Source organism: Limanda limanda, chromosome 6 (genome assembly GCF_963576545.1).
Source record: "Limanda limanda chromosome 6, fLimLim1.1, whole genome shotgun sequence".
NCBI lineage: Eukaryota > Metazoa > Chordata > Actinopteri > Pleuronectiformes > Pleuronectidae > Limanda > Limanda limanda.
In genome coordinates, this window is record NC_083641.1 from 18307455 (window position 1) to 18332127 (window position 24673).

Here is a 24673-nt window from a genome sequence, read left to right on the forward strand (position 1 = left end):
ACAAAATTGTATCTCTTCTTTATTTTCTTGACAGTATATTACAAATATTTTAATCTATACCGGTGGGTAGTGGTCTAACATAGACAACATTATATTCATATGAGCTACTATCTTGCCCTTTTTCTGTCCTGTCATAGTCAAAGTGGCACACTGTTTCCACTTCGGCTTCATCACAAAGACATTTACCGATGGCACTTGGAGCACGGGAGCGCCACAGCATGCTGTGGACCGAACTGGAAACAGTTTGCAGCGGCTTCCTGTGCAGAGTATCATCCTCAGAATAACATATAGTTGTCTCAGAGTCAGAATAAGTGAGTTTGAATAGAAGTCTGAGCTGAAGTCGAAAGTGACAGATTCCCCTGTACATCCGGGCCAGTGTCCTCAGCATCCGGTCGAGTCCCAGTTTAATGATCACAGAGATGGCGTTGAAAAGGGAGTAAGTGCAGCACACTCCCAGGAGCATCAGGAGAGAGTTAACAACCTGGTACGCCCAGGTGTCCTCATGGTGCTCCCTCTGGCCGCTTACAAAGTCGCCAAAGCCCACGGTGCTGAACGCCACAAAGCAGAAATAGAGCGACTCACAGTAATTCCAACCCTCCATGGCTGCATAGATGGAAGCAGCCCCCAAAGCAACTAGCAGGACCACAACAAGAAGAACGAGTGTGACATGGTACACAGACGGTTTCCATTCTTCATTCCTTTTACCTTCACTGGCTCTGCCCTCCGCTGCACCGCTGTCTCTGCTTCTCATTCGGTGGCACCAGAATATCTGGAGGCCCAGAAACGTTATGACTCTCTCCAGGAAAAGATTGAAGAAGAGCAGTGTCGCTGAGCATCCCAGCAACCCATAGAAAACAAGCAAGACCTTCCCTGCTACAGTGGATGGGGCAGTCACTCCAAATCCTGTGAGAAACATGTAGGTCAAAGGTCACTACTGTCATAATATTACTCTCACTGCATAGATAATGTCAACCTCTATGCAATGTGTTTTAATGTTGCACAAGAGAGGTGAACATATATCTTATGTGAAGATGGATGAAACATGTAACATAGATTTAAATTTTGTGTCGTCACAAGATACAGATGAAATAATATATTTCGATGTTGATGAATTTTTTTTATCCAAGCTGGATTGTCTTTAGTGTTTTTGAACAGAACTAACTAAATAAACTTTTATGTTGATTCTTGTTTTAGCTTTAGATGAGTAGGCAGGTGGATTTAATGCCCTTCAGTTTGCACAAGGTAAGCTGTTTCCATGCTTGCGGTCTTTATGCTAAGCTAAGCTAACTGGCTACCAACTACAGCTTCAGAGGGAGGAATGACAGATAGACGGATGGAGGTAAGGGAAAGGGTGGGTTGAGAAATCTAAAACAATCAGAAAATGATGGGTTGACCGGGTATTATTCTACCTGACATTAAAGATTTGGTCCTGCTACAGAACCTATGTTCATTCAAAACTTGAATTCAAAACAGCTGTATGCCTCCACCAACCAATGCAGCTTCAGTCTACATACATTTCTCCTGACTCATATGAGGTCACTGTGACCTTTGACCACTGAAAGCTAACAATGTCATGTTTGTAACTAATTTAAGATTATTCCCAGGAGGTGTTCCTGAGATATCACGCTCACAAGATAAAAACATATGTTTTGTGAGGTCACCGTGTCCTTGACCTTTAACCACCCAAATCCAATCAATTCATCCATGAGTTCAGTTGAAGTTTCCTCAAGTGGTCTTAAGTCTTGAGATATCGTTTTCACACAAATGGGACTAATGAATAAATGGACCGATTGATAGATAGACACCCCGTCCCCTGGCTGTGGTTGACACCGAGGCATAGAAAGGTAAAATCTTCATAAAATTTGACCAAATTATTAAAATCTACCTTTGATATTCCATATCATAACTGGTGAATGGGCAAAGCTGTATTTCTTATAATCATGATTGTAAAAGTCCAGTCTGTGTCTTTCCCAAGTTATGAATCACATCCTCCAAGTTGTCCGGTACTTACTGGGACTTGCTTATCAGTCAACTAAACGCCTAATTAACTACCTCACTCAAGCGACAGGGACTGTACTTCCCTCCCTCCTTCCCTCCTTCCTCCCCTCCTTCCTTCCCTTTGTTTGTTCGCGGTAGTGATCAGAATGAAATTTGGCAGGCATCATGGAAAAAGGAAATCTCTGAATGTAGGTGAATTTGTGACCTTCCCCCAGTAGCGCTTAAAATGTTGGATTTTGTTGGGATAGCTGTCATCTCAATGTCAACAGTTCTTCACACTTATCTTAATTGATGGTTCTTCTCATTTCCTTTGTGCGTCTTTTCCTTTTCACGTGTATGAATCACACATCCTCTGTCGTTTTCTTGTGGTTATTATAAAGCTGACAAGCGGAAGAGGCATATCGTCACCTTTATTGTCATTGTTATATGTGGACAGTTCCTTCCTGGAGTGTCTGGGGAACTTTCAAAAATCCTTATCTGTACAATACTTTTGTTGGTGACCAAATTAAAATTATTCCCTCAGCTAGTGCACTAAATGAAGGTGTTAAGGTGTGAAAATGTTGACATTGTCATTGTGAACACACTGCTGTACCCAAGCATGAAGACTCTTTTTCATGTCTTAAAATAAGTACAGCAATTATTGTAACAGGAAGGAAAGGCAGGGAATCAGAAAGAACACCATTGGGAGACATCATGATTCCATAAAAAACAAAGAAGTTCAAAGCATGTGCTGTATATTTTAGTGCCACTAACCCCAAATGCGTTATTTCATCGAGAAAGGACTACAGTCTGCAAACACGGAAGTGGTTGTAAAAAGGAAATTGATCTGGGCTGTAATGTTATTACTGATCCTAACCCGGAGTTTCCACAGTGACAGAGAGCCAAGAGATAGTGTCGAGCATAAAGGCTATAAATTGATTCTCAAGGATGAGGCTCGTTAAATTTTTAGCTCAGAGGCTTGTTTGTCCTTCATATGTTCAGATATAAAATTGTTTTTCGCTGAGAATTAAAACACTTCTACCATGTCATCCTCCCCAAATCACTATGGCTCCATATGTCAATGTAGGTTTACATGATTACTTCAATTATGTGTTATTTTTATAGATTCATGTTTATTTACAGATGTTTCTATTTTTATTCTGTTTTAAAAGACAGATTCAAAATAGAAACATGTTAGTATGGCATGACTTTTAGGCTGCAGCTGTCAGAAAGATGCAGTAATCACTGTGTAAGTTTATTTAAAAGTAATATTGCACATGCATACTTAAGTCCAACATGTAAATGTGGATTTAGATATGCAGGGTAAAAACATACAAATAACATAAAGACATATATACAAACAAAGAAGTACAACTACATTTACTTAGTACAAATAAACAATACAAAGACACACACATCCACGCATTTAGTAAAATTGGAAGTTAAACAATGATTTAGCCTAAGATTATACTCCAGATGTGACATGTTTGAGTTTCCAGCTACCACGGTTTTGTTTATTCTGCAATGTATTTAGTTATCAAGGTGTCTTTATTGTCAGTAACTGATTTGTAGGGGAATCAGGGTGGAGGCCCTCCGAGAATGTGTGTGTGCATACTTTAGTGAGTGGTACTGCGCTACCCAAATCAAATTATTATTTATAATAGGTGAAACCACTGTCTCCAGCAAAATTTGTGTTGGTGGGACCCAAATCAAAACCAGGAGGAGATCAGAAGCCCTGAGTTAATACCGACCACAATGAGATTTAAAAGTAGGAGGACAGCGATAGTCTCTCTCTCCCCAAAGCTCCAAAGAGTCAAAAATCTGAAGATACTCTAATAATCACACCAAGTTTCATCATTTCAACCATGTGTTTGAGGTTAGTGGTTTGTAAATTAAGTGGCCCACTCCTCTTGACTCACCAATGGTGGAGACAACCGTTCCCGCAAAGTAGAAGGCACCAGACATATCCCATAAAGCTCTTCCTCCATCTGTACGGATGCCAGCTGTCCTGCCTTCTTCATAGTGGCGCAGCAGCATTTTCAGGTCTTCGCGACTGACTTCATGCTCGCGAATGAAGTCTTTCAGCCTCTTTTCCCAGAGCTGGTGTGCCTGTAACTCCGCCGGTCTCTCCAAGGAAGAAAATATGGCAGCTCCAGCCAGCATGTAAAGAGCAATGAGCACGCCGAGCAGGTAGAAACGAGCAGTGTCCCTGCTGGGGATCAGAGACAAGCAGCAGTACACAGTCTCTTTCTTCATTGTCTCTTTTATGTGTTTAGCAACAGCAACAAGGTCGATGAAATCTGATAAGTTGTTTGATACCGTCAATTTAAGGTCCCATAGAACAAACAGCTGAAATTCCAATGAGTTCTTCCCTCATCTGATAATTAGATAATGAATGCGATTCTATCTTATTCCGTACAAAAGTAGCGCTACAACATGTTCTTTGTCTTAATCTGTGCAGGTAACTGTGCTTCTGCAGGTGGCTTTAACAGAGGCTTTAACGATCGGTGCATCGCTTATCATCAGCTCAATAATCCATCTTTACTCTCCTTTTATGATGAGCCAACACAAATATGTGCACTATTGCTCTGTTTTAATCTTTTGCGATCAACACAAGTAGCCTAACATAAAGCACCCTGCACTGTGTGTGCACTGCCTTAGTTTGCTCCAGGGATACTGACACCCTCAAGTTACTCGAATACTTATTCACTCGTTTAACACAGGTCTTAAGAGCGAACTCTGCTGGTTTCCTCCTCTTTCTGTGCAGTGTGAACCCTTGAACCTGGTAATGAAAACCTGAAAGGGCTCATATAACTGTGTTTAGTGATACAGGTCATTGAAATCTGATTGGGGAGTCAAATTATAATTAAAGGCAATCCATTTCAAAACCTCCAAACATGGTTGTGCAGGCACCTTCATACCTCAAAAACATGCTCTACAACCACAGCTCAACATGCAGCCTCCGCTTCTGCGGCGCCAGACTCCTCCTTGTACCCAACGGAACAAAGCATTTTTTCTGACAGTAGTCTAGCCACAGAGGCTAATAGAATGGTAGTAAATCAAATTAAAACAAAAGGTCAGCTATGACGTTGGAGAAATGTTGTTTTAATATTTACTTCAATTCTTTCCCCGTCCCCTGATTAGTCTGCACATGACCTTTCACATCCACACAGTGCATTTTTTGTGGTGAGTGATCAGTGCAAACATTAATGATTAAACCTCTCCATTGTACTATATCCTGCCCCACAAATAGTTTGGTATGCAGTTCCCATGATGTTTTATGATGATCTCCAGGAATAAATCTCAGGGCAGGGTGATAATGAGCATCCAAGCGTTTCTTGTATATCAACTTGTAAATCCGTGACAGTATCATCAAGTAAAATTTGTTGTCAGTAGAGCTTATACCTCAATATCCTGTGATACTACATTATGGTCCCAGATAAGTGAGATAAAACACAAGAAGTTTGATTTTTTATTTAAAAAACGTTTTATTTATCAGAAACAGGCACAAAGCTTTTTAATATATAAAAAATCAACAGGCAACAGAATATGTATAAATCCAAACGTGATTCCTATGACTTTGAATAATAGTATACACTCACTTGGAAAAATGATTCAATCTGAATGCAACTAAGAAAAAAATAGAACAGTAAATGCAGACAAACAGTACTATAAGAATTAGAATAGCATTAAACTAATAAAGAGTAACTATGAGAAGTTTTCACCGATAGCTGTTTAGCTTAGATGAAATCAACATTAGTTTGGAGACTGAACTTTTCACCAGAGGACACAGCTTTTACTGCTCGAAATTTTAACGGTATATGTTAAATAAAGGCAGGTTCATAGTCTTTGAGAACAGTTTTCTTTTTAAACATTATCCCCTACATTGTCATTTAAAAAACAGGGGTTATTTTCACACTGTAGGAAAACAGGCATGTGTCTTACATGGCTGTTCATATTAAAAGTGCTAACGCTAGAAATAGTTCTTCACACAAAAAGTGGGGGTGGGTGGTCCGTAAGGGAAACAGTGATGATGATGCCATCTGACCAGAGGCTGTAGTTAAGCCCCTACAAATAGCTTTTAACTGGTTATGAAACAGTCTCGTTCTAATAGGACTGCCTCTTGATGACCAACAACATCAAATGAGACAACAGGAGGAAAATTGCCCTTTTCTATAAACTGTTCTTAACGTCTGCATTCCGATAAGATTACCCGCGAGGTCAGATGTAGCATTCTTTTTCCTCTTGATGAATAGCAGTTAAATAACTTAGATACTTTCTACACCCACACTTAGTTAGGAGCATCTGCTGTGCGACTGCTGGAAATAGAACCACATGATGAGTGATGATACTCTTCAACTATGTTCTTCAGCAGAAAAACCGCAATGTCAAAAAGGATGACATTTGGAAATAATGAATTGGAGCGACTGAAAAGGGTCATGGATGAAACCAGGGAAGACATGAAATTCGTCAAAGAAGTAGGTCCTGCCAGGGATCAGTTTAGGTTTGTTGCAACGATCAGGTGTTCTCAGGATGTAAGGCGACGCCAGAGCTTTAACAGTGCCGCTCGCTGCGTGAATCTTCAGCACATCACGGAACACGACACTGTGCAGAGATACACTTTCCACGGTCCCGATATTCCCTAAAGGACATAAAGAAAAATGTGTAAATGTATTTTGGAGACAGCAATTGCTCCCAAATAAATAAATAAAAACTTTTAGATTATAAAGTAGTGTCTTACTTTCTTTGCAAAGATCTTTTGTGTTCAGATTGTTCACTGACGGAAACCTGGATTCTGAAAAAAAGATTAAAAACATATTTCTGCTAAGATGGAGAAACTGGCATAATCACGATAGAATGACAAAGAGGGTTAGGTTTAGGCAAGTACTAGTCTATGAGTTAGGGACAAAACAGAAACTGACCATTTTTTATCTTGACCTGTCCAGGTTGGTGTAAAGGGCTCAGCTTCTCGGCACAGCACGACCACAGAGATGTGTTATAGTAGTGGTGACCGCAGCATCTCAATCCGCTCTCCTTAGAGTAGCGCACCTCCTTGTCCACACTTGAGCAGCAAACATCTTGGTTCTAAAGTCGGCATAGAATTATGAACAATATGAAAGTCACATTAAAATGCTCGTTTGACATTAAACCCTCAGTGATTAGTGAGACTGACATCACTGCATTTGTCCATGACATACAGTAAAGATGTATATGTTAAACAGGTCAAATACACAGTGATGGATGTCTCCACAGCTTGACCACCCAAATCGAATCAGTTAGTCCAGAAGTCAAATTGAACATATGTGCCAAATATAATGTTTTTCTTTTAATTCGTTTTTGTGAAGGCAGAAAAATGGGCTTTGTGAGGTCACAGTGACCTTTGTCTTCGAATTTGCTACTAAGGTCACCCTCAGTCCAAGAAAAGGTTTGTGCCAGGTGTAATAAAATCCCCTATAGGTGTTCCTGATATATCACCTTCACAAGAACATGAGGTCACCTACACCTTCAACCACCAAACCTTATCAGTTCATCGTTGAGTCTAAGTCTCACAAGGCAAAGAGGGTTTTGAGAATTCATAGTGATATTGGCCTTTGACCTCTGAATTCTGATATAGATCGTTCTTGAGTCCAACTGAATGTTTGCATCACAACTAGAGAAATTCGCTTATTGAGTTCTTGAGATATCATGTTCACAAAAATGGGACAGATGGATGGACTGACAACCGAAAAACAAGATGCCTCCGGCCAGTGGCTTCCTGCAGCGTGGAGGAATTGAAAATGTTCCTCTGTCAATGGTTGCTGGCCTATTGTTTTTCTTTTTGACTGAACTTGCCTACAGCAGCTCCTCATCACGTCAAGCCTGTGATAAGGATGTGGAAGAGACAGCGTTCCCTTTCCAGGAATATTTAAGGTCATGGATATATTTTAAACAGACATAAGCAATAAACCTTTCAGACCTAAAATGCCACTATAATTAGGATTATTTACGAACACACCTTTTGAAGAATGGATCCGCAGCACTGGGCGTCATTGCCGTAGCTGCCTGATGATGTCAGGTTATAGAGTGTCCCTGCACAGCACTTTATGTGCAGGTCATTAATGTCGTAGCTGTGAATTCCACAGCAATGACTGTGTTCACCTTTAGTATGTCTGGATGGAGAAACAGAGCTTATGTTACAATAAATAGATATTATATTCATGATGCTTATTTTATCCAGTTAGAGTAGAATCAATTATTGATGTTCCAGCAATGTTTGATTTCAATAAATGTATTTCAATTCAATATTTGATTGTCTCTAGGATTTGAAAAACGTTTAAATATGAAAGAGATTAAAATATGCGTAATTCTTTTTGAATAAATTACTTATTCTTTCTACGACCCCATCGTTAGATCAGAACAATAAAATAGCAACAGTGAGTCAAATTCAGATACAGCACAGAAAATCTGTTTCATTTTTAGTATTAGCAGATCAGCGTCAAGACATTCAGATGTTGTTTGTGTGCAAAGTTTTAATTAGATAATTGATGCTATGTCATGATTGACATTGGCTGATCGCAATTGGGCGAGTGTATGTGTCGACTGGACCTTGAAACCGTGGCTCCACACAACGAATACTAATGCAGAGGCACTGGCTCCAAATGAACAAAATGGTCCCGCTCGTATATTCTATCTACCCCTATATTGGTCGGCCTGAGAAATCATTGGTAGGCTTAAGAGCTGAATATAATAATAACCAATATTTAAGAGTAATTATCAAGATATGCTGAGCCCCACCCTTTTACAAAGATACTTTAGTGATGTTTGTTTATACAGCAATCTTGCCAATTTACAACAGAAAAATGTATCTCAGTCCCCCCAGGATGCAGACCAAGGGAAATCTGAAAAAATGAACTGCTTCAATGTAGACAATGGAATGTCCGTTGGTCCCAGAGTCTACACTGAATCCTCACAGACAGCGTCTGGCGTGCCTGTTTAGGTGGGGCTCACATATCCTCACTGCTCAACTATGGAAAACACATTTTTAAGGGTTCACAGTGGAAAAGAGAAGACACATACCAGACGCTGCAGCATACCAAGCCGATGTGCGACTGTCTAACTGAATTCTCATGACTATTTTCATAGACTAGCATGAAAACACGCGCAGATATAATCACCTATGACCATCGCAGCAGATTTCATGGTGAGGCCGGTACGTTTCTGTCCCACAGCAGTGTTGTCCAGGTGAGCTATGAAACTGAGAACAACATAGAGTCCCTTTAGTAGGATCGAAAGGAATATTGGTGTCTGAACATTCCTCTCCATCTTCTATGTCCTTGTACAAGGTGCCGTTACAGCACAGAACTCTTCGTTGTGCAAAGCCGTATGCCGTCTGTCCACAGCACTTCAAGAATCAGAGAAAATACATCTATAAGTGTGCAGCAATGCATTTACACACAGACACACACAAGCACTGCACATATACACTGTACTGACACATATATATGCATATAAGAATATAAGGATAAAAGTCATGCCAGAAAAACGGTGACCGATGCAAATATACATTTCTATTAAAGTCTTACCAGGATGTTGTTATATCTTCTTTTTGCAAATGCAAAATCGGTAGCGACGCTAACTCTAGCAGGGATTTTAGTCCAGTAAGTCCAAATCGTCCTCACCGACTATATAAGGAGCAGGGTGGAGCTCCGAGCGCTCTCAATGAAACTGCACCAAAGCAGCGGTTTTTTTTTATTTTGCTCTCTACAGAAAAACCTGGGCTGTACTTGTCCTAGTTCTCAGACTCTAAGAGAATTATTTGTTTTCATTATATTCACTAGACATGCTGTATTTGTTTTCCACAAGCAGCCACACAAAAGAGATTCTGCCTCAAGTTTTTTCTTTCTTTGTGCAAGTAAAACTGGTATGAAGTAATTATTGCAAAGCTTATAAACATCACTGGAAACTGGGGTTTAAATTTCCCAAACTATTTCCCAAAATCTTCCACCCAGCTGAATCTCATGTGGAAATTACTTGATGTGTCCAAGGCTCCTTCTTTGATAAACAGCCATCGCAGCAGACTTGTGTGATTGGGTCATACACTGTGGGGGTGGCATCACATCCGCCTAAACAGGAGGTGGAAACAGGTCAGAGCAGTTGTGGAATGTAAAAAAAAAAGTAATAAAGGCATACACTGTGGGAAGCGCTCATGTGAGAGCCTGTCCTCTGACGTCTTACAGGACAAATCATGCCTCTAGAGTTTTCTTCCTGTTGGTGTGGCAATACTTCGTTTTTCTTGCCAACCTTCCATCAAAAAAAAAACTATCTGACTATACTGCTGAAGGCCCTGAAAGTGCAGTGTCGACTGTGAGGTTCTGTGGGGGATTTTAAAAGACTATTATACCTAACCTGAACCCCTGTTTATTTTAAACACATTTCTGTCAGCAGTGACAGTAGCCGTTTTCAGACACAACTCCAGAAAACGTCTGGATTGTTGGATCTGTATATTTCACTCTCATATATGAAGAAGCAGGAGATTGTCGAGTCTGACGCGTTCAAAACAACAAGATTATGTGTGGAACATTCAGGCGAGGAGTGGCGCCTGGGTTGAGTATAAAGGAGGCAGGAGGTTTTATCATTTACAGCACATCGACACCGACGTCAGTTCTTTTCAACAAAACCTCTCGAATCTCATCTCCCTTATTAGACATCGTCATCTACAACTTCTACATGTATGGCCCCCCTTTTTCATCCTGAGATATTCTGTTTTTCAGTATTGCTTCTCTCAAGTGTTTCAGACATTGGGCTCAGGGGCTGGCAGGAACATTTTATAAAATGTCTGTAGCAACTGATTGGGACATTTGCATTCTCACATACAACCTCTCCTGTTCCGCAGTGTTGCCTTAAGCTGTACATATACTATACTAAAGATCAGGGTTGGGTCAGCTGGAAAATTTGTCCTGAAAAAGGCACCAGTGAAAGTAATAACCTGTTGGGTCTGTTGTGATGACATCAGCTCAGGTGATGCGTGGGTTAGTGCGCAATGATCAGGAGCTGCCAGCATCTGTAGCCTACAGCGAGGGTGCTTTTTCTAGGGCGTTTTTTTTCCCAACTAAGCAATAGTTGCTACAAGGAGCCTACCTTCTTACACAGCTGATCTGTCCTGATATAAATCTACTAAATGGAAACTTTGTCTGAACCATGGTCTCAAAAAACACCCAGCGTAGAATTAAGACGATATTAGGGCTTAACGTCAGATGTAAAGAGAACAACAGAAACATGACATAACGGGCCTCCATACTGCTCCTGTGGTGTACGCCATGTTTTATAGCATTAATGTCGCTGTTATCATCCGACAAGGTGCACTCACGGACCGTCAGAAAGGCTAATGTCAGCTAGCTTAGCAGCTTCTGGTGGACTTTGAGTATGAATGTCATGGCTTGTGAATACTTGGACGACACCACAGGAACAGCATGGAGGCATGTTATGTATTTTTTTTATGTAAAGATAATATCTTCAGATGTATTGGATTTGGCTGCTACCTGGCTGCTGCACTGTTTATCCCTGAAACTCCAGCAGTGTATGGACTCAAACACTTCACCACCCCTCCTTCTGTATAGTGGTTTGTAGATAATGAGTGAATTATCATTTTTGGGTAAACTATTCCTTTAAGGGGGAGATGTAACTGCATACTCAGGTGAAATGCTTGTTGAAGGATGATTTGCATGGATGCCTTACTTCTCCTTCTTCCTCTATCAGAAGCATCAGATAAGACCACAACAAACACAACCCTTGGGTCATACCTGAGTTGAAATGACGTTTTGTACTCTCTCTCTCACAGCACTGTAATTCATGGGGGTTGTAACATGATGAGCCACAGAGGCGCATGTGTGGCTCAGTGCTGTAAATGTGCAAAGATAAGCATAAATAAACAAAGGATTAGTCCATATCACATCACATGAGCCTTGCAACATAACACGAGCACTACCACATAAAGCATGATGCTGTTTACAGTACTCTATGTGAGCTGGAAAGTGTTCAACACACTTTTTTAAGATACTAAAAGTTATATCAGATGCATATTTACACAATCCTGTTAATGGTTACATAGTCCCACTGATCTACAGGTGGCAGTAAAGTGCGAAGAAACACACCAACGCCAGCAGAGAAGATAGCTAACAGTCTAGCTCATAAACTTGGATTTAAATAATCAGGATGTAAAGTACCTAAAACTCAGCAGTGCAATTATTTCATGAGAAAGTAAACATGTTCAATGTGGTTATTGGACACACAATGCATCCTGGTGGGTAACACTCACTGTAAACTTTTGTTTCTTGGCAAGAAAACCCAACCAGACATTTTATTGTCTGTATAAAGATGGACAACATAACATCTCCCCAAAAGTGAAGCAAAGCCATCATGATTGCCCCCTGGTGGCTGACTTCATTATCAGCTGGAACTGACTTGTGACTGGTCACGGATATGTATTGAAAGGACCTTTCTACAGAGGCTCCATCCCCCGATCACGACTGTGCAGATTCTGGCCCCAAATGCACGATGGCAGCATTAATGTCCAGGATATTTTAGTTTTCTCTCTGGTTAGTGGGCTGAAGTGGAGTCCATCTTTATATACACTGTATGGCTCAAACCAGTGTGGTGGTGAACTCTTCTGTAGTTCCTCTTAAACCTACATGTCACTATTTGTTTCTGATTATGAATAATTAATGAATACTTTATAGTTTTGAATGTCACATCCACAATAGGATAAATTTGCAACAGTTTATGTGTAAAACCTCAACTTGATGTGTTTAACATTGGGTCAAAATAACATAGATTGGGTAAAAACAAAATCACACAAACACTGGATTAAAACATTTGGTTGACTTACCACTTGGAACGCTGAGGAATCGGTAGCTAAGAAATGAAGCACAAAAAAGTTAATGTCCCCAAACTGTCCTTCACTGACTGATCTAATTATTAAAATATTGATATCAACAAAAAGCAATCAGTGTGTAGTTTATCTATCACCTTGGGTTGCAGTATAGTTTGGGCAGTTGAGTAATTGTTGTCTTTCATAACTGTGACATAAATTACGTAAACTGAAGATAAGAGTTTTGGGGGATTTCTTACCTGCGGGCGCACACCTGAGGGCACAAAGCACAACAGATTTTGAGTGATTATGGAAGATGGGTGAGGGCACCCTTATTTGCAAGAAAGATAAATATAGCTTGTCAGTGACTCATCAACTGATTAGAAAACTAGCAAAAAACAACATATTCGGTGCACTCCGTCACGTACCTAACTCGTTCGCACAGCAGACCGAATTGATGGGACTTATCTGGAGTGTATCAGTCCCACAACAGCACTCAGTCTTACTGTCATACTGCTCCTGGCCACAGCACTTGTGGTGGATGGACGTTTTGAGCAGGACCTTCTTTTTCTGAAGAGGACCGCAGCACAGGTGTGTGTCCACATTAATAGAATCTGCAGATATGATCAGAATGAAAACCTGTATCATTTTCACCTCTACCATAACATGCTGTTTTCAGACATGACATAACTTCCAGGTAATTGTGTCTAGACTTCATCCACAGTTTGCTTTTCACTCATGCACAATGCAGCAGGAGTTTTTCTGCATAGACGTGTTCGAAACAGCAACACTATAAAGGTGAGCCGTGGAGCCGCAGGCAGAAACATATAAATCCACCTGCAGAGATCGCATGATTTTCTTGACAACACTGATCACCAAAAACTCTGTTGACGTCTCGTTTCTTGTACGTGTTTGAGGAGATATTATTTTCTTTTTTTCATTTTTGCTTCTCCTGCATGTTAGAAGCGTTATCAACCCTCCCACTCGCTCACGGTGAATCTAGCACGGGATCGTCTGCTGTGAGCTCACAAATCGGATTCTGCAGACTTCATACTAGGAGGCCAGGTGGAGAAACTCTGAAGATAATCCGAAGGGTCTCACTTGGACATTTGCATTCACAGATGCACCTTCTTCGGAGAAAATGCTAAAAATCTCCAGAATCCAGTGCACAGCTTTAGCTTACATTTGTAGTTAATACATGGCGGCTAATCCAAAATTGAATTACATAAGGACATTTTGTTTGCAGTTCTACTCACCTTTATTGCAATACTGGGTCTTTAGCACAGTTTTCGCCACAACGTTTGACGGCCTCAATATTTTGTTGAGTTGATCGTTAGCATGAGCTGTAGAGACAGAGATCAAGTCAACGCAAATGCACCAGTTTTCATGAAGATGTGAAGCATTGGTTGTGTTGCATTGCAACATCTACAAACCAACCAATCAGAAAAAAACATTAAATTAATACACCAGCCAACGTACATACAAATACTGCTCACCAGTTGTGGATCTAGGATTTATTCTAATTTAACACAGAGGGGCCAATTAGATGTCCAACATCCAGGCACAATTCCTCATTCAGTAAGGTGCCCGTTTAAGTCATTCCTTGAATGTTAGCTCTATAACTTTGAGCGAAGCCAGAGTTCATGAAAATATTTAGAAAATTTTTCACATATTAATTATCAGTATTTCTAGTAAGTGACTAGTTTAAAGACTACAGACAGGACAGGTGCACTTCAGGGGCCAATCATATTTCACTTAGGCCCTGCTATTGGATTCTTCCCTGCTACACAGGCTTGTATTAGTAATATTGACCAAGATTTAGCCCACACCAAACAATCCGGCAAACATACTGCGTGAAATGGTGGCACTTGGACGGTCCGCTCCTGTTCACTATTTGCTATTTTACAAGAGGGACACTTTAGGCTCACTTCCAGGCCACGAGAAGGCCAGAAGTGGACCACATCCATATGCAACTACTTTGTTTCTCTGATTAAGTTAGAAGAAAGGAAAGCAAAAGTTGTTCTGCATTGTTTTCTTACCATGGAAAAAGCACAAGTGGAGGTTATCGACTTGTCGGCAGTGAAAATTTGGCAACTATTTTTGATTTAGTCTTGGTCTTAGTCTTTAGACGAAAATGCCTATTAGTTTTAGTCACATTTAGTCATTTTATCCTTCTTAGATTAAGTCTAGTTTTCGTCGACGAAAACTCAGAACATTTTAGTCTAGTTTAGTCACATTTAATAGCCCCATTAAATTCCTTTTCTTCCTTTCTCAGGCCCAGGGACCCCCTGTGTTGTGTCTACAAATGATCACTAATCCAGCTTGCAGTACTAAGGTTGTCCATTAGATATCCCTCCTAGCCTAGGTCTATACTATCTATTACTATCAAAAGAACCATTTTGCCCCCTCTTCCCCCAAATAAAATTTGTCTGGAGTCGCAAAACATATTTGATAACAAAGCTAATAAAGTTTTATATAAAGTTATACTATACTAAACTATAGTTTGTTGCATTTATGAAATTATAGAACGACAATAAAGAAAACTGTTGACATTTTATTGCTATTTTTACCTGTTACAACCAAGGAAAACACCAAACTCTTAATACACATGCAAGTGTAGGCCTACTTTGAAATAAATTAAACACAGAACTTTGTAGGGCTATTTGAGTCCTCCCCATATTTGTGGGAAATGTATGAAATAAGAAGTACCCTATTTTGAAATAAATAAAAACATATAGCTACAGCCTAATAGCTTAAAAAGATATATTTTAGTTGGAGAAATGTGAAAACAAAAAGTGAGAGCAGGTCAGACTGGAGGCGGACACAGAAACTGAAGCTCGGTAGAAACCAACTGCAGCTTCTGCTCTGATCAAGAAGCTGAGGCGCTGATCTCTGAGCAGCTGAGACCAGAGAAACTGTTTCCACTGTTGAGAAGCAGCCGGTCACTGACTCACCGGCTGCTTGAACGAGCCCTCGGGACCGGTGCGCTTATGGGAGCACACACATACACACACACACACACACACACAGACACACACACACACACACAAACACACACACACACACTCGCCCGCTCCTGGTACTTCATGACGGCCGGATACGATGTTTTAAAAAACTAAAGTCATAGTTTTTAATTTCAAAGATCCGTCTTCGTCTCGTCTTAGTCATGGAAAAAGGTCGTTAACAAATATGTTTCGTCATAGTTTTCCCCAACGAAATTTACACTGCAACTTGTCTGTACTTGCATATTTTTCTATTTATGCGAACAGGCTTTGATTGCTCAATCTGAAATGCCTCAGGACAAATACAAACTGCAATTAACGTTTGAATAGATATGAAAGTGTGATGTGTGTTAAATGAGTTATATTGCCTTTAGCCTGCAGTGTATAGGATCTGTAAGAGTTGAGAGACACCTGACTCACCTGACTCTTTCTCACAGCAAGTTGATTTTTTGGGTTCTATCTTTAGACCATCACCTATTTGACAGCAGCATTCAGTCGTGTAGTCAAACTGGTCGTGAAAACAGCACCGGTGTTTATTGGACATGCTTGTCAGGAGTGTCTTGTTTCGCATGGGACCACAGCACATCTGCTTTTCCACATCAAAAGCCCCTGTGGACAAGATTGCCATGATTTTGCAATTACAAATTATCAAATTACTTCAGATATAACAAATTGTATATGTTACTGAATATCCTTAAAGTGTTTGGATAAAATAAAACAGAGCAGAATATGTTACACATGTTTGTGTAAGACTTGGCAAAACAGTTGCATCACTTGTATCTGTAAGGAATATCCAACATGACTGTCATGGATTTGACTGTATGCTCCTTTTCCATTGGACAAAAAACTCCTCGGCCAAATCAAAAGCAGCTGACACAAGTTTTAATCAGCTCCAGCTCTGAACCATCAAACATCAAAGTCTACGACTTTGTGTGCTTTACCCACATTTAAAAAACCTGCACATACCTGCTTACTTAAGTGTCAAAGAGGCAACACAGTTCAATACTCTGTAAACAGACATCTGAAATGTGTCTGGTCATACTGTCCTGCAACAACGCTTGTCAATTAGAAAAGATTATTCTAGTAGGCATAATATAAATCCCACTTGGTGTTTTGTAAGTGTGTGTATATGATGCCACACGTCAATAGATCAATATTTTGCAACTCTACTCACTTTTTCCACAACATTGAGCCATCGGAACAGGTTTGGGTACAATGGCTGAATCACAGCAAATCTGGTTGAGTGGGTTGAAAGCCTCCAGGCCACAGCAGGCTGACACTGCTTCACTTACGTCCTGTGTTACTTTGGCTGTGAAAGCAGAGATCATGTCAAGATACAGACGCCAGCTCTTAGAAGCTGAAAGTGCTTAGTCAACACTGGGGAACTTCCACACTCGGAGAGAGGCCGAGTTCAAGAAAGAAATTAATCACGTTAGAAGGAGGTCCATGATCTAAGAACAGAACCTGACAGCATCATGTGAACCAAATAGTTTGAATAGTAACACATTGATACCAACATGTCATAACACAATACAGCTTATTGTAGTATCAGCCAATCAGCTAATCTGCCGTGTGATAACAGTCCAGGCTGCTGCTGCTGCTGCTGGTTCAATGAATGTGAGGAAAGTTTTCTTTCCAATCAATTATTGTTTGAAAGCTACAGCCTGTTCCTTCATGACCATGATTTTTTTTTTAATGCCGTCTCAAACTGGTTTCATCATTGAGTTCAGGGATTTTCCTGGGTTTTCCCGAGTCAACATATATATAAAAAAAAAAAACACCTTTGGAATGTATTGGGAAAAGGGATTTGGCAACATGGATATGCAGCTGCCAAATCTTCTCAGTATTTCTCATCGAAAGGGTCAGCCTTTTCTTCTTCATGCTATTTAGTGCTTTGGTTTATTCTATTGAAATCTCTCCCTTTTCACAAGTTACACAGCTCTCCTCCTGGTTTAAAAAAACTAAATCAACATTACTTGCTGGTTTCATTTCCATTACCTGTCAATCTGCTTCCATGTCCTACTTGGCAGCAAGTGGCCACAGCAGGGTTGAAAGGCTGTTTTCCACAACATGACAGTCCTTGCCCTGAATGAAGTTGATCCTCACAGCACACAGCCTCGCGAATGTCATATGTTATTCCCTTACATGATTTACTGCAGGACAAGGAATCATTGACACATCATTGTAAATATGTTAAAAAAGTTATTTGACTTTTGAATTTTGTCAATATACATTTCACTCTTATGCTTTGTAATACTGCCCTCTGATGGACAAGTGAACAGTTACACAGGTAAGCCGCAGTATACACTACACACTACAGAGTTCGACACATCTTTATATGTGAACATATCACAGAAGGAAACACTGTAACAGTACTAGTTTTGAGGTAACCACAAACCAAAATAATTTTAATGAGGTTGGTACTACAAAAATGGCATAATTTCACTAATCATACACATGCAGGCACACACAACCTTGTACTTTTATCTTTTTGCGGAAATTCATTGGCATAATACATAACCTGTCTCCATGCCCATAGAGGACATTACATTGACTCATTTTGATTTCCTGTGTGGACTTGAAAACTTGATATTTGTCCCCATAATGTCAATGTCAATTTTATTTAGATAGCACATTAAAAAAAAAAAACTTGGTTGACCAAAGTGCTTCACAGGCTGATTGGTAGAACCAAAGGACAGTTAAAACGCAATACATTAAAGCTCAATTAATACAAATAAAATACAATTATTTATGTAAAATAAAAATAATAAAATAAAATAAAATATAAGAGATACGATAAGAAAAATAAAATCAGGTGCGATGAAACGCATTCAGCTCGAGGAGAAAGCCTGGGAGAACAGGTGTGTTTTTAATAGTGATTTAATTAGTGCTAAAGACGGGGCAGATCTAATGTGAAGTGTTAGGTTGTTCAACAGGCTTTCACCCACACACACTGGCACACTTCACGCGTCGGGACATGCTTGCATTAATTTATGGAGACAAAAGTAATGATAATTTAAAGTAAGATAAAGGGACAAAAGAAACAATAAAATAGATTAGATAACATGAATATAGATAATCAGAATAAATAAGCTTTAAACATTAACTTAAACACGGAGCCTAGATTTCCGTCCTCAATTACATTGTTACTCTTCTGAACTTTGTTTCCACAGATAGCCTCTGACAGAAACACACACACACACACACAGAAAAGAAAGTGAACACTCACCTGTGGTCACAGCTCTTATTAGGGACTGAATTAGCTTCCTTGGCAGACTCTGTCAATAAACAAATTGGATACATGGAATCTCTGAGAGCTCCCTTGGCCTGACCTCAGCATCTGAATGTGCCACTGATGATCTAAATGTGTTTACAGTGTCAAACAGGATCCCACCCCACCCCAGACAAACTTTTAAAGCATGATTCAGTGATCACGCGCCCCAAGTCATGAATCATTAAAGAAAGTTCAGTAGTCCATGAATAATTCCTGTACTTACCACATTGAGTGATGGAGCTGCAAATCAGCCACACTGAAAGAATGCAAAAAATTTAAAATATTAGATCTTCTTATATCAACCAAATCAAAAGTAGCGGTATTTATAAGAAGATGTGCCTGTTACCATACCTAATCCAACAATCCAAGGTGGAGACATGTTGGAGCTCTTTCTTTTGAACTATCTAGCAGCAGCCTCTGCACTAGAGAGTGAGATGCAGAGATGAGGCTAAATAGCATCACTAAGCCACTCCTCCCAAATGATATCACCTCACATATTTCAAACCTGGGCAGTCACATGCTATGGCCCAAAATAAACACAATCAGAGAGTCTACATGTGTTTTTGTATTATTGTTTGCTACAGTTTAATACAGTGGAGGGGAGTTCCATATACCTCTGAGATTTCATCACACAGGTTTTCATCACACAGCACAGAGGTGTTAGCTTTAAATGCTTTGCTCGTCCGGTAGAATGAATTTTCAGAGGATTGATTTAAAGTTGTATAACCGGATTTATTTGGAAGGTTGAACTGTTGCAGTGACTTTTTTCTTCTGTTCTTTTTTTCTTTTCTTCTTAATCATTTTGGATCTATGCCTGAAGTGTGTATGTTTCTACGTATCCGTTTCTCGGAGAGGGCTCCACGAGGGTTGAAGAGTCTTTTTGATTTTTACCTCTCCAACCACTGTACGTCAAAAAAAATTCACCGCCAAACCCATAGGTGGCGCAACGGAAGACAAGCTCAGAGAAGCCTACCCCATTTGGGAAGAAGAAGTCCACGTGTCTCTGTTTACCTCTGTTAGCTTGCCTCCCACACACTGAACCATGGCAACTAACAGAACTAAATAAAGTGACACCCAGCGGGTCAAAATGCTGATGTAATCGTTTCTTAGCGCAGCGGTTCCCCGGTCTTGTTTCCGAACTGTGTTGCTGATTCCACAGCTTGAATCTGCTTGAGGTTACATGTAGCTAGAAGCTACACGGAGCTAGCTCCCCCCCAGCTTCCACACACAGTCAGCAGGGACTCCCGACACTAACTACTACTATCCAGTGTTTGCTTCTAACCTGACGGTATTATAGAAACAGTGTCATGATAGAAGTGGAATTAAAGTCGTGACGGCGGGTTTTTGCACTGTTACCACCGCAGTTAGCATGGTGGCTAGCCCAGCCCGCTAGCGCCGTTTTGAAAGCTCGTTATAACCGTATGTGACCGTGCACACATGCCGTCAGTGCTCTAACGAGCCACCGTCAGCCGGACAACTCCGCTGGCTTAACACACACGTCACATTAATCGTAGAATTATAGTTGTGGTTGAGTTTGTTGCTACAGGGAAGGAAACAGGAAGTTTGAGGTCCGGAAATACGGAAATGACGTCATACGGAAATGATGTCGTTCGCGGACCAATCACAGCCAAGAGCTGTCCGTGGGGTCTCCGACATAAACACGGACAGTAAGAAAAATCAGAGGTGTACGAAAAGCTCTCCGAGGCGCTCGGAAAGGGCGTTCCACGACGGATAGGGCGGTCTTATCTGTCCGTAATAGAAAAAACGGAGAGGCATAAATTGGCCTTTGCTGTTTGTCCCCTTTATTGCCTCTGCTCCTGTAGGTGTGTCTCCTGGCTGGCTTCTGGCCACCTGCATAATCTATCAGTTCATGCAATAAGGCAGGGCTTTTCAATAGGCGGCCCGCGGGCTGAATCCGGCCCTCGAGCTGCTTTGGACTGGCCCCTGGAGTGTGCAGCAAAGTGCTTGAATAAAAAAAATATATATAATATTTTTTTTTTTTTTTTTAAATACTAAAATTTTTTGAAAGTAACAATTTAGTAGCACTTAAATGGAACTTACTCATAGCACTTTGTAGTTTTGCTTTATTTTGAACCGGGCCATGGGTCATTTGGTACCGGGCCGCACAGAAAGAATAAACAACTTACATCATTTCCATTTTATTTATGATCTGATTCTGAACGGTGTTTTATTTTGAAAAATGACCAGATCATCTCCGTTATGACTCATGCTTTACGCATGTCAAGACGCTTGTCTTGGTCACGTGACTTTTTCACTAAACACAAAACCACACGGTATTTGCCGGACCCATTTGTCAACAAACCAGGTGAATCCAGCATGTCTGTTGAAGAAGAAAATCAGTTGCTGGAGATCGCAAATGATTGCGGCCTTAAAAGTATGTTTGAGAAAACAACTCTACCGGTGTTCTGTATTAAAGTCACGGCAGAATACCCTGAGATCGCCACAAGAGCACTAAAAACTCTGTTGCCATTTCCGACATCATATCTGTGCGAAGCGGAGTTTTCTGCTGTGACGGCAACCAAAACGAAATTACGGAGTAGACTGGACATCAGCAACACACTTCGGGTGTCATTGTCACTGTTAGCCCTAGATGGGACCGCCTTGTTGCAGAGAAACAGGCTCAGGGCTTCCATTGATTCAGCGTTGTGGTTAGTTATATTTTTCATGCACTTTCATTTTCATCATGTCATTAAGCAGGCACACTAAGAAATCGGGATTCCTTATATAACGGACATTATAAGAAAAGGAAGTAATGTTTCAACATTAATCCTATTTGAAAAGTAGAGTGCGGTTGAAACTACATGTAAGTGTCAGTGTGCTTTTTAAATATTGCCAATCGATGCATAATTGGTTATCAATGACGTAGACAGCCCTCTTGAATTTCTCTTTGGGTGGTCTGGAGGAACTGTCTGCAGCTTCTCAGACATAACATCTGTTAGTATCAGCTGATTTCTCTCTTCCTGGCAGTATGATTTTTTGTTTTGGGGTTTCTATTGTGTAATCACTCACTCAAACGCAGCACAACCAACTGATGTTTTTGATTAAAATAAAAAAGGGCCCAATATAGTCATAATGTAATGTAATGCATAACAAATTGCGTTTGTCACATGAATGTGTTTTTGTCTGTTGACGACTGTGGAGAAATATTAATTTAGTCCAAGTTGTCTACATGGTGAGTTTCAATTATGCATTTTTTCAAAGTTAAGTACAGGCCCAGGCTTGTTGATGTATAACCAGGCCGATTGTTCATCCACTCTACTGAACCCATCATTGGATGATCATTCAAAAAGAATAGTTTTTCTTGTTAACAGAATGATTCAGTGGAAGGAAGGAGAGAAGGAGGAAGGAGGTCACTATGAACTTAAGTTCATGCAGAGGAGCACCTCTTCAAATAGCAATTGGTAATAAACACTGAAGTTCAAACAGTTCACTTTACTTTGTGTTGCTCTTTAAATATAGTGACTTAAAACACCAAAGTATGTTATGACCTATTTCAGCCAATAAGGGCTGGCTACCAATGAGGTGATGAAGATTGTTGTCAACAGAGGTGGCCTAATGTCTGACATGGCCAGTGCCAGGAGAGGGATCAAGGAAACACAAGTCCTGCAAGACCTCAATGTACCAAGAGCCAATGGGGCTGATATACAGTACGTGCTCCACCTCAGCTATCCAAAAGAACTGATAAATGTTATTTAAAAAGATATTCCTTGGACTAGATCAGGGGTCGGCCACCTTTACTATCAAAAGAGCCATTTTGCCCCCTCTTCCACCGATGACAATTTTTCTGCCAAAGTTTTATTTATAGTTGTAGTCAGTGTTGTACCAGTGCACACTTTCACGACTACCTAGCTCCCAGTAGCCATGACAAAAGGGAAGACTGACACCGTCGGGTAACGTTAACAATAACTCACGTTTATTTAACAAAATGAATACAAACAACAGTCCCAAAACAAGGTGCAGGCCGCCTTACGGTGTCAGGCCAGAGCTGGAACAAGAGAGAGCTTGGAGGTTCTTAAACACTATTTAAGCAGTGACCACAGCCTGCTCCTCCTACGTGTTGCAAGGGGAAAACAGGAGAATGCACACATATTAAAGCCGGGGCGTCACATCACTCCCCCCCAAAAGACAGGAGATGGTAAAACATCTCCAAAAAAGAAACACATGTGTACACAATCATAGGCCAAAGTGAACACCCAGACATCCTGTGCCTACACACCAAACCAACATTCATCCAGTCCACACAGTCTCACTCATGGCCTAAACACTTTTGCCCTCACAGGCCGCACCACCCCCTGCCCCACCACCTTGCCCAAGTAAACCATAGTGGCCTTCGCAAATTCACATTTCGCAAGGTTCACTGTCAGATTAAGGTTCAGACAAGGTTCAGACTGCACACCCCTCCAAACCTCCCACAACTCTATTCATGAGTCTCTGGAAGGTTGAAGGAGCGTTGCGCAGTCCAAAACTCATCCTGTTATAAGAGTAAAGTCCAGACGATGTTAAAAACGCTGAAACTTCTTGGGCCCTGGGAGTCAATGGCACTTACTAGTAACCCTTAAGTAAGTCAAATTTGCTGACAAACCGGGCACTACCCACCTGATCAACGCAATCTTCGGAAACGGAAACGAGTCAGTTTTTGTCACCGTGTTAACTTTCCTATAGTCTGTGCAAAATCTGAAGGAAGAATCAGATTTCTTTACCAGCAGACAAGGAGAAGCCCAGCTGGAATAAGATGGTACGGCTAATCCATTATCAAGGAGGTACTGCACGGATGAATCAAGACTTTTCTGCTTGTCGAGTGAGACGCGATAAAACCTTTGACGAACTGGTTTTGCGTCTCCCACATCTATGTAATGTTCGATCACGCTTGTGCAGGTCGGTGTGTCAGAAAATAAGGATGAAAACTCAAAAATTAAACTTTTTAGTTGCTCCCTATGTTCACTCTTCAAATGACTAAGAAGACTATCCAAATTAGCCAGCATTTCGCTATTACCCAGCCGAGCCTGCAACACTGCATCATCAGGCCCACACACGCCATCCTCAGCTGTCACCTGAATGATGTCGGGTGCTTCTGACCCCACAGCAAGCCCTACTGGTTTCAGCCTTGCGTCCCTCATCCAACATAATTAACTTCTGAGACCTGGCGGATGACAGTATACGGCCCCAAGTACTTGGCCTCGAACGGTGAACCCGCTATAGGCAGCAATGCAAGAACTTGATCACCTGGGCTAAAAAGCCCTCACCACTGCCTTGCGGTCATACAGATTCTTCATTTTCTTTTGAGCATTACTCAGATTTTCACTCGCAATTTTCCATGCCAGGAACAGCTTGCGACGAAAACCCTGAACATACTCGGCCAAGTTCTCTGGTGGCTCCGTACGGTCCAACTCACTCCCTAAAACAGACAGAGGAGTACGCACCTTGTGGCCAAAGACGAGGTCATTAGGGCTGTACCCCGTACTCTCCTGCACGACAGCACGTGCCGCCAGCAGGAGCCATGGTAAGCCCTCTTCCCATTCCCGCTTCAGCTCTATACAATAAGCACGCAACAAG

At 40.9% G+C, this 24673-nt stretch overlaps 2 protein-coding genes across 2 annotated transcripts; both read right to left on the bottom strand.

The window, feature by feature from the left end:
• Positions 1 to 49: 49 nt before the first annotated feature.
• On the bottom strand, positions 50 to 4233 carry si:ch211-261a10.5 (potassium channel subfamily K member 13). The gene is made up of 2 exons (XM_061073701.1): positions 3897 to 4233; positions 50 to 903 (listed from the first exon to the last, which is right to left on the bottom strand). Exons 1-2 carry the CDS (start codon positions 4231 to 4233, stop codon positions 50 to 52), a joined length of 1191 nt encoding a protein of 396 aa, XP_060929684.1.
• A 1376-nt stretch (positions 4234 to 5609) lies between these two features.
• On the bottom strand, positions 5610 to 19511 carry si:ch211-195m9.3 (uncharacterized). Its single transcript, XM_061072483.1, has 17 exons — positions 19451 to 19511; positions 19323 to 19355; positions 19055 to 19103; positions 17824 to 17978; positions 17000 to 17134; positions 16246 to 16434; positions 14080 to 14166; positions 13252 to 13437; positions 13084 to 13097; positions 12842 to 12867; positions 11757 to 11854; positions 9988 to 10079; positions 9132 to 9358; positions 7973 to 8126; positions 6900 to 7062; positions 6719 to 6772; positions 5610 to 6619 (listed from the first exon to the last, which is right to left on the bottom strand). Exons 1-17 carry the CDS (start codon positions 19476 to 19478, stop codon positions 6366 to 6368), a joined length of 1944 nt encoding a protein of 647 aa, XP_060928466.1. The 5' UTR covers positions 19479 to 19511; the 3' UTR covers positions 5610 to 6365.
• Between the last annotated feature and the right edge of the window lie 5162 nt (positions 19512 to 24673).

Bases quoted from the DNA above. Each gene is read 5' to 3' on its own strand.
- si:ch211-195m9.3 (XM_061072483.1), bottom strand. From the start codon at position 19,478: ATGTCTCCACCTTGGATTGTTGGATTAG. The intron at 17,135-17,823 runs GTAATGGAAATG...CTGCTTTCACAG, and splicing joins ACATGGAAGCAGATTGACAG to CCAAAGTAACACAGGACGTA. The intron at 11,855-12,841 runs GTAAGTCAACCA...GCACATTTACAG, and splicing joins ATTCCTCAGCGTTCCAAGTG to CACTGAGCCACACATGCGCC.
- si:ch211-261a10.5 (XM_061073701.1), bottom strand. From the start codon at position 4,233: ATGAAGAAAGAGACTGTGTACTGCTGCTTGTCTCTGATCCCCAGCAGG. The intron at 904-3,896 runs GTGAGTCAAGAG...TGTTTCTCACAG, and splicing joins AACGGTTGTCTCCACCATTG to GATTTGGAGTGACTGCCCCA.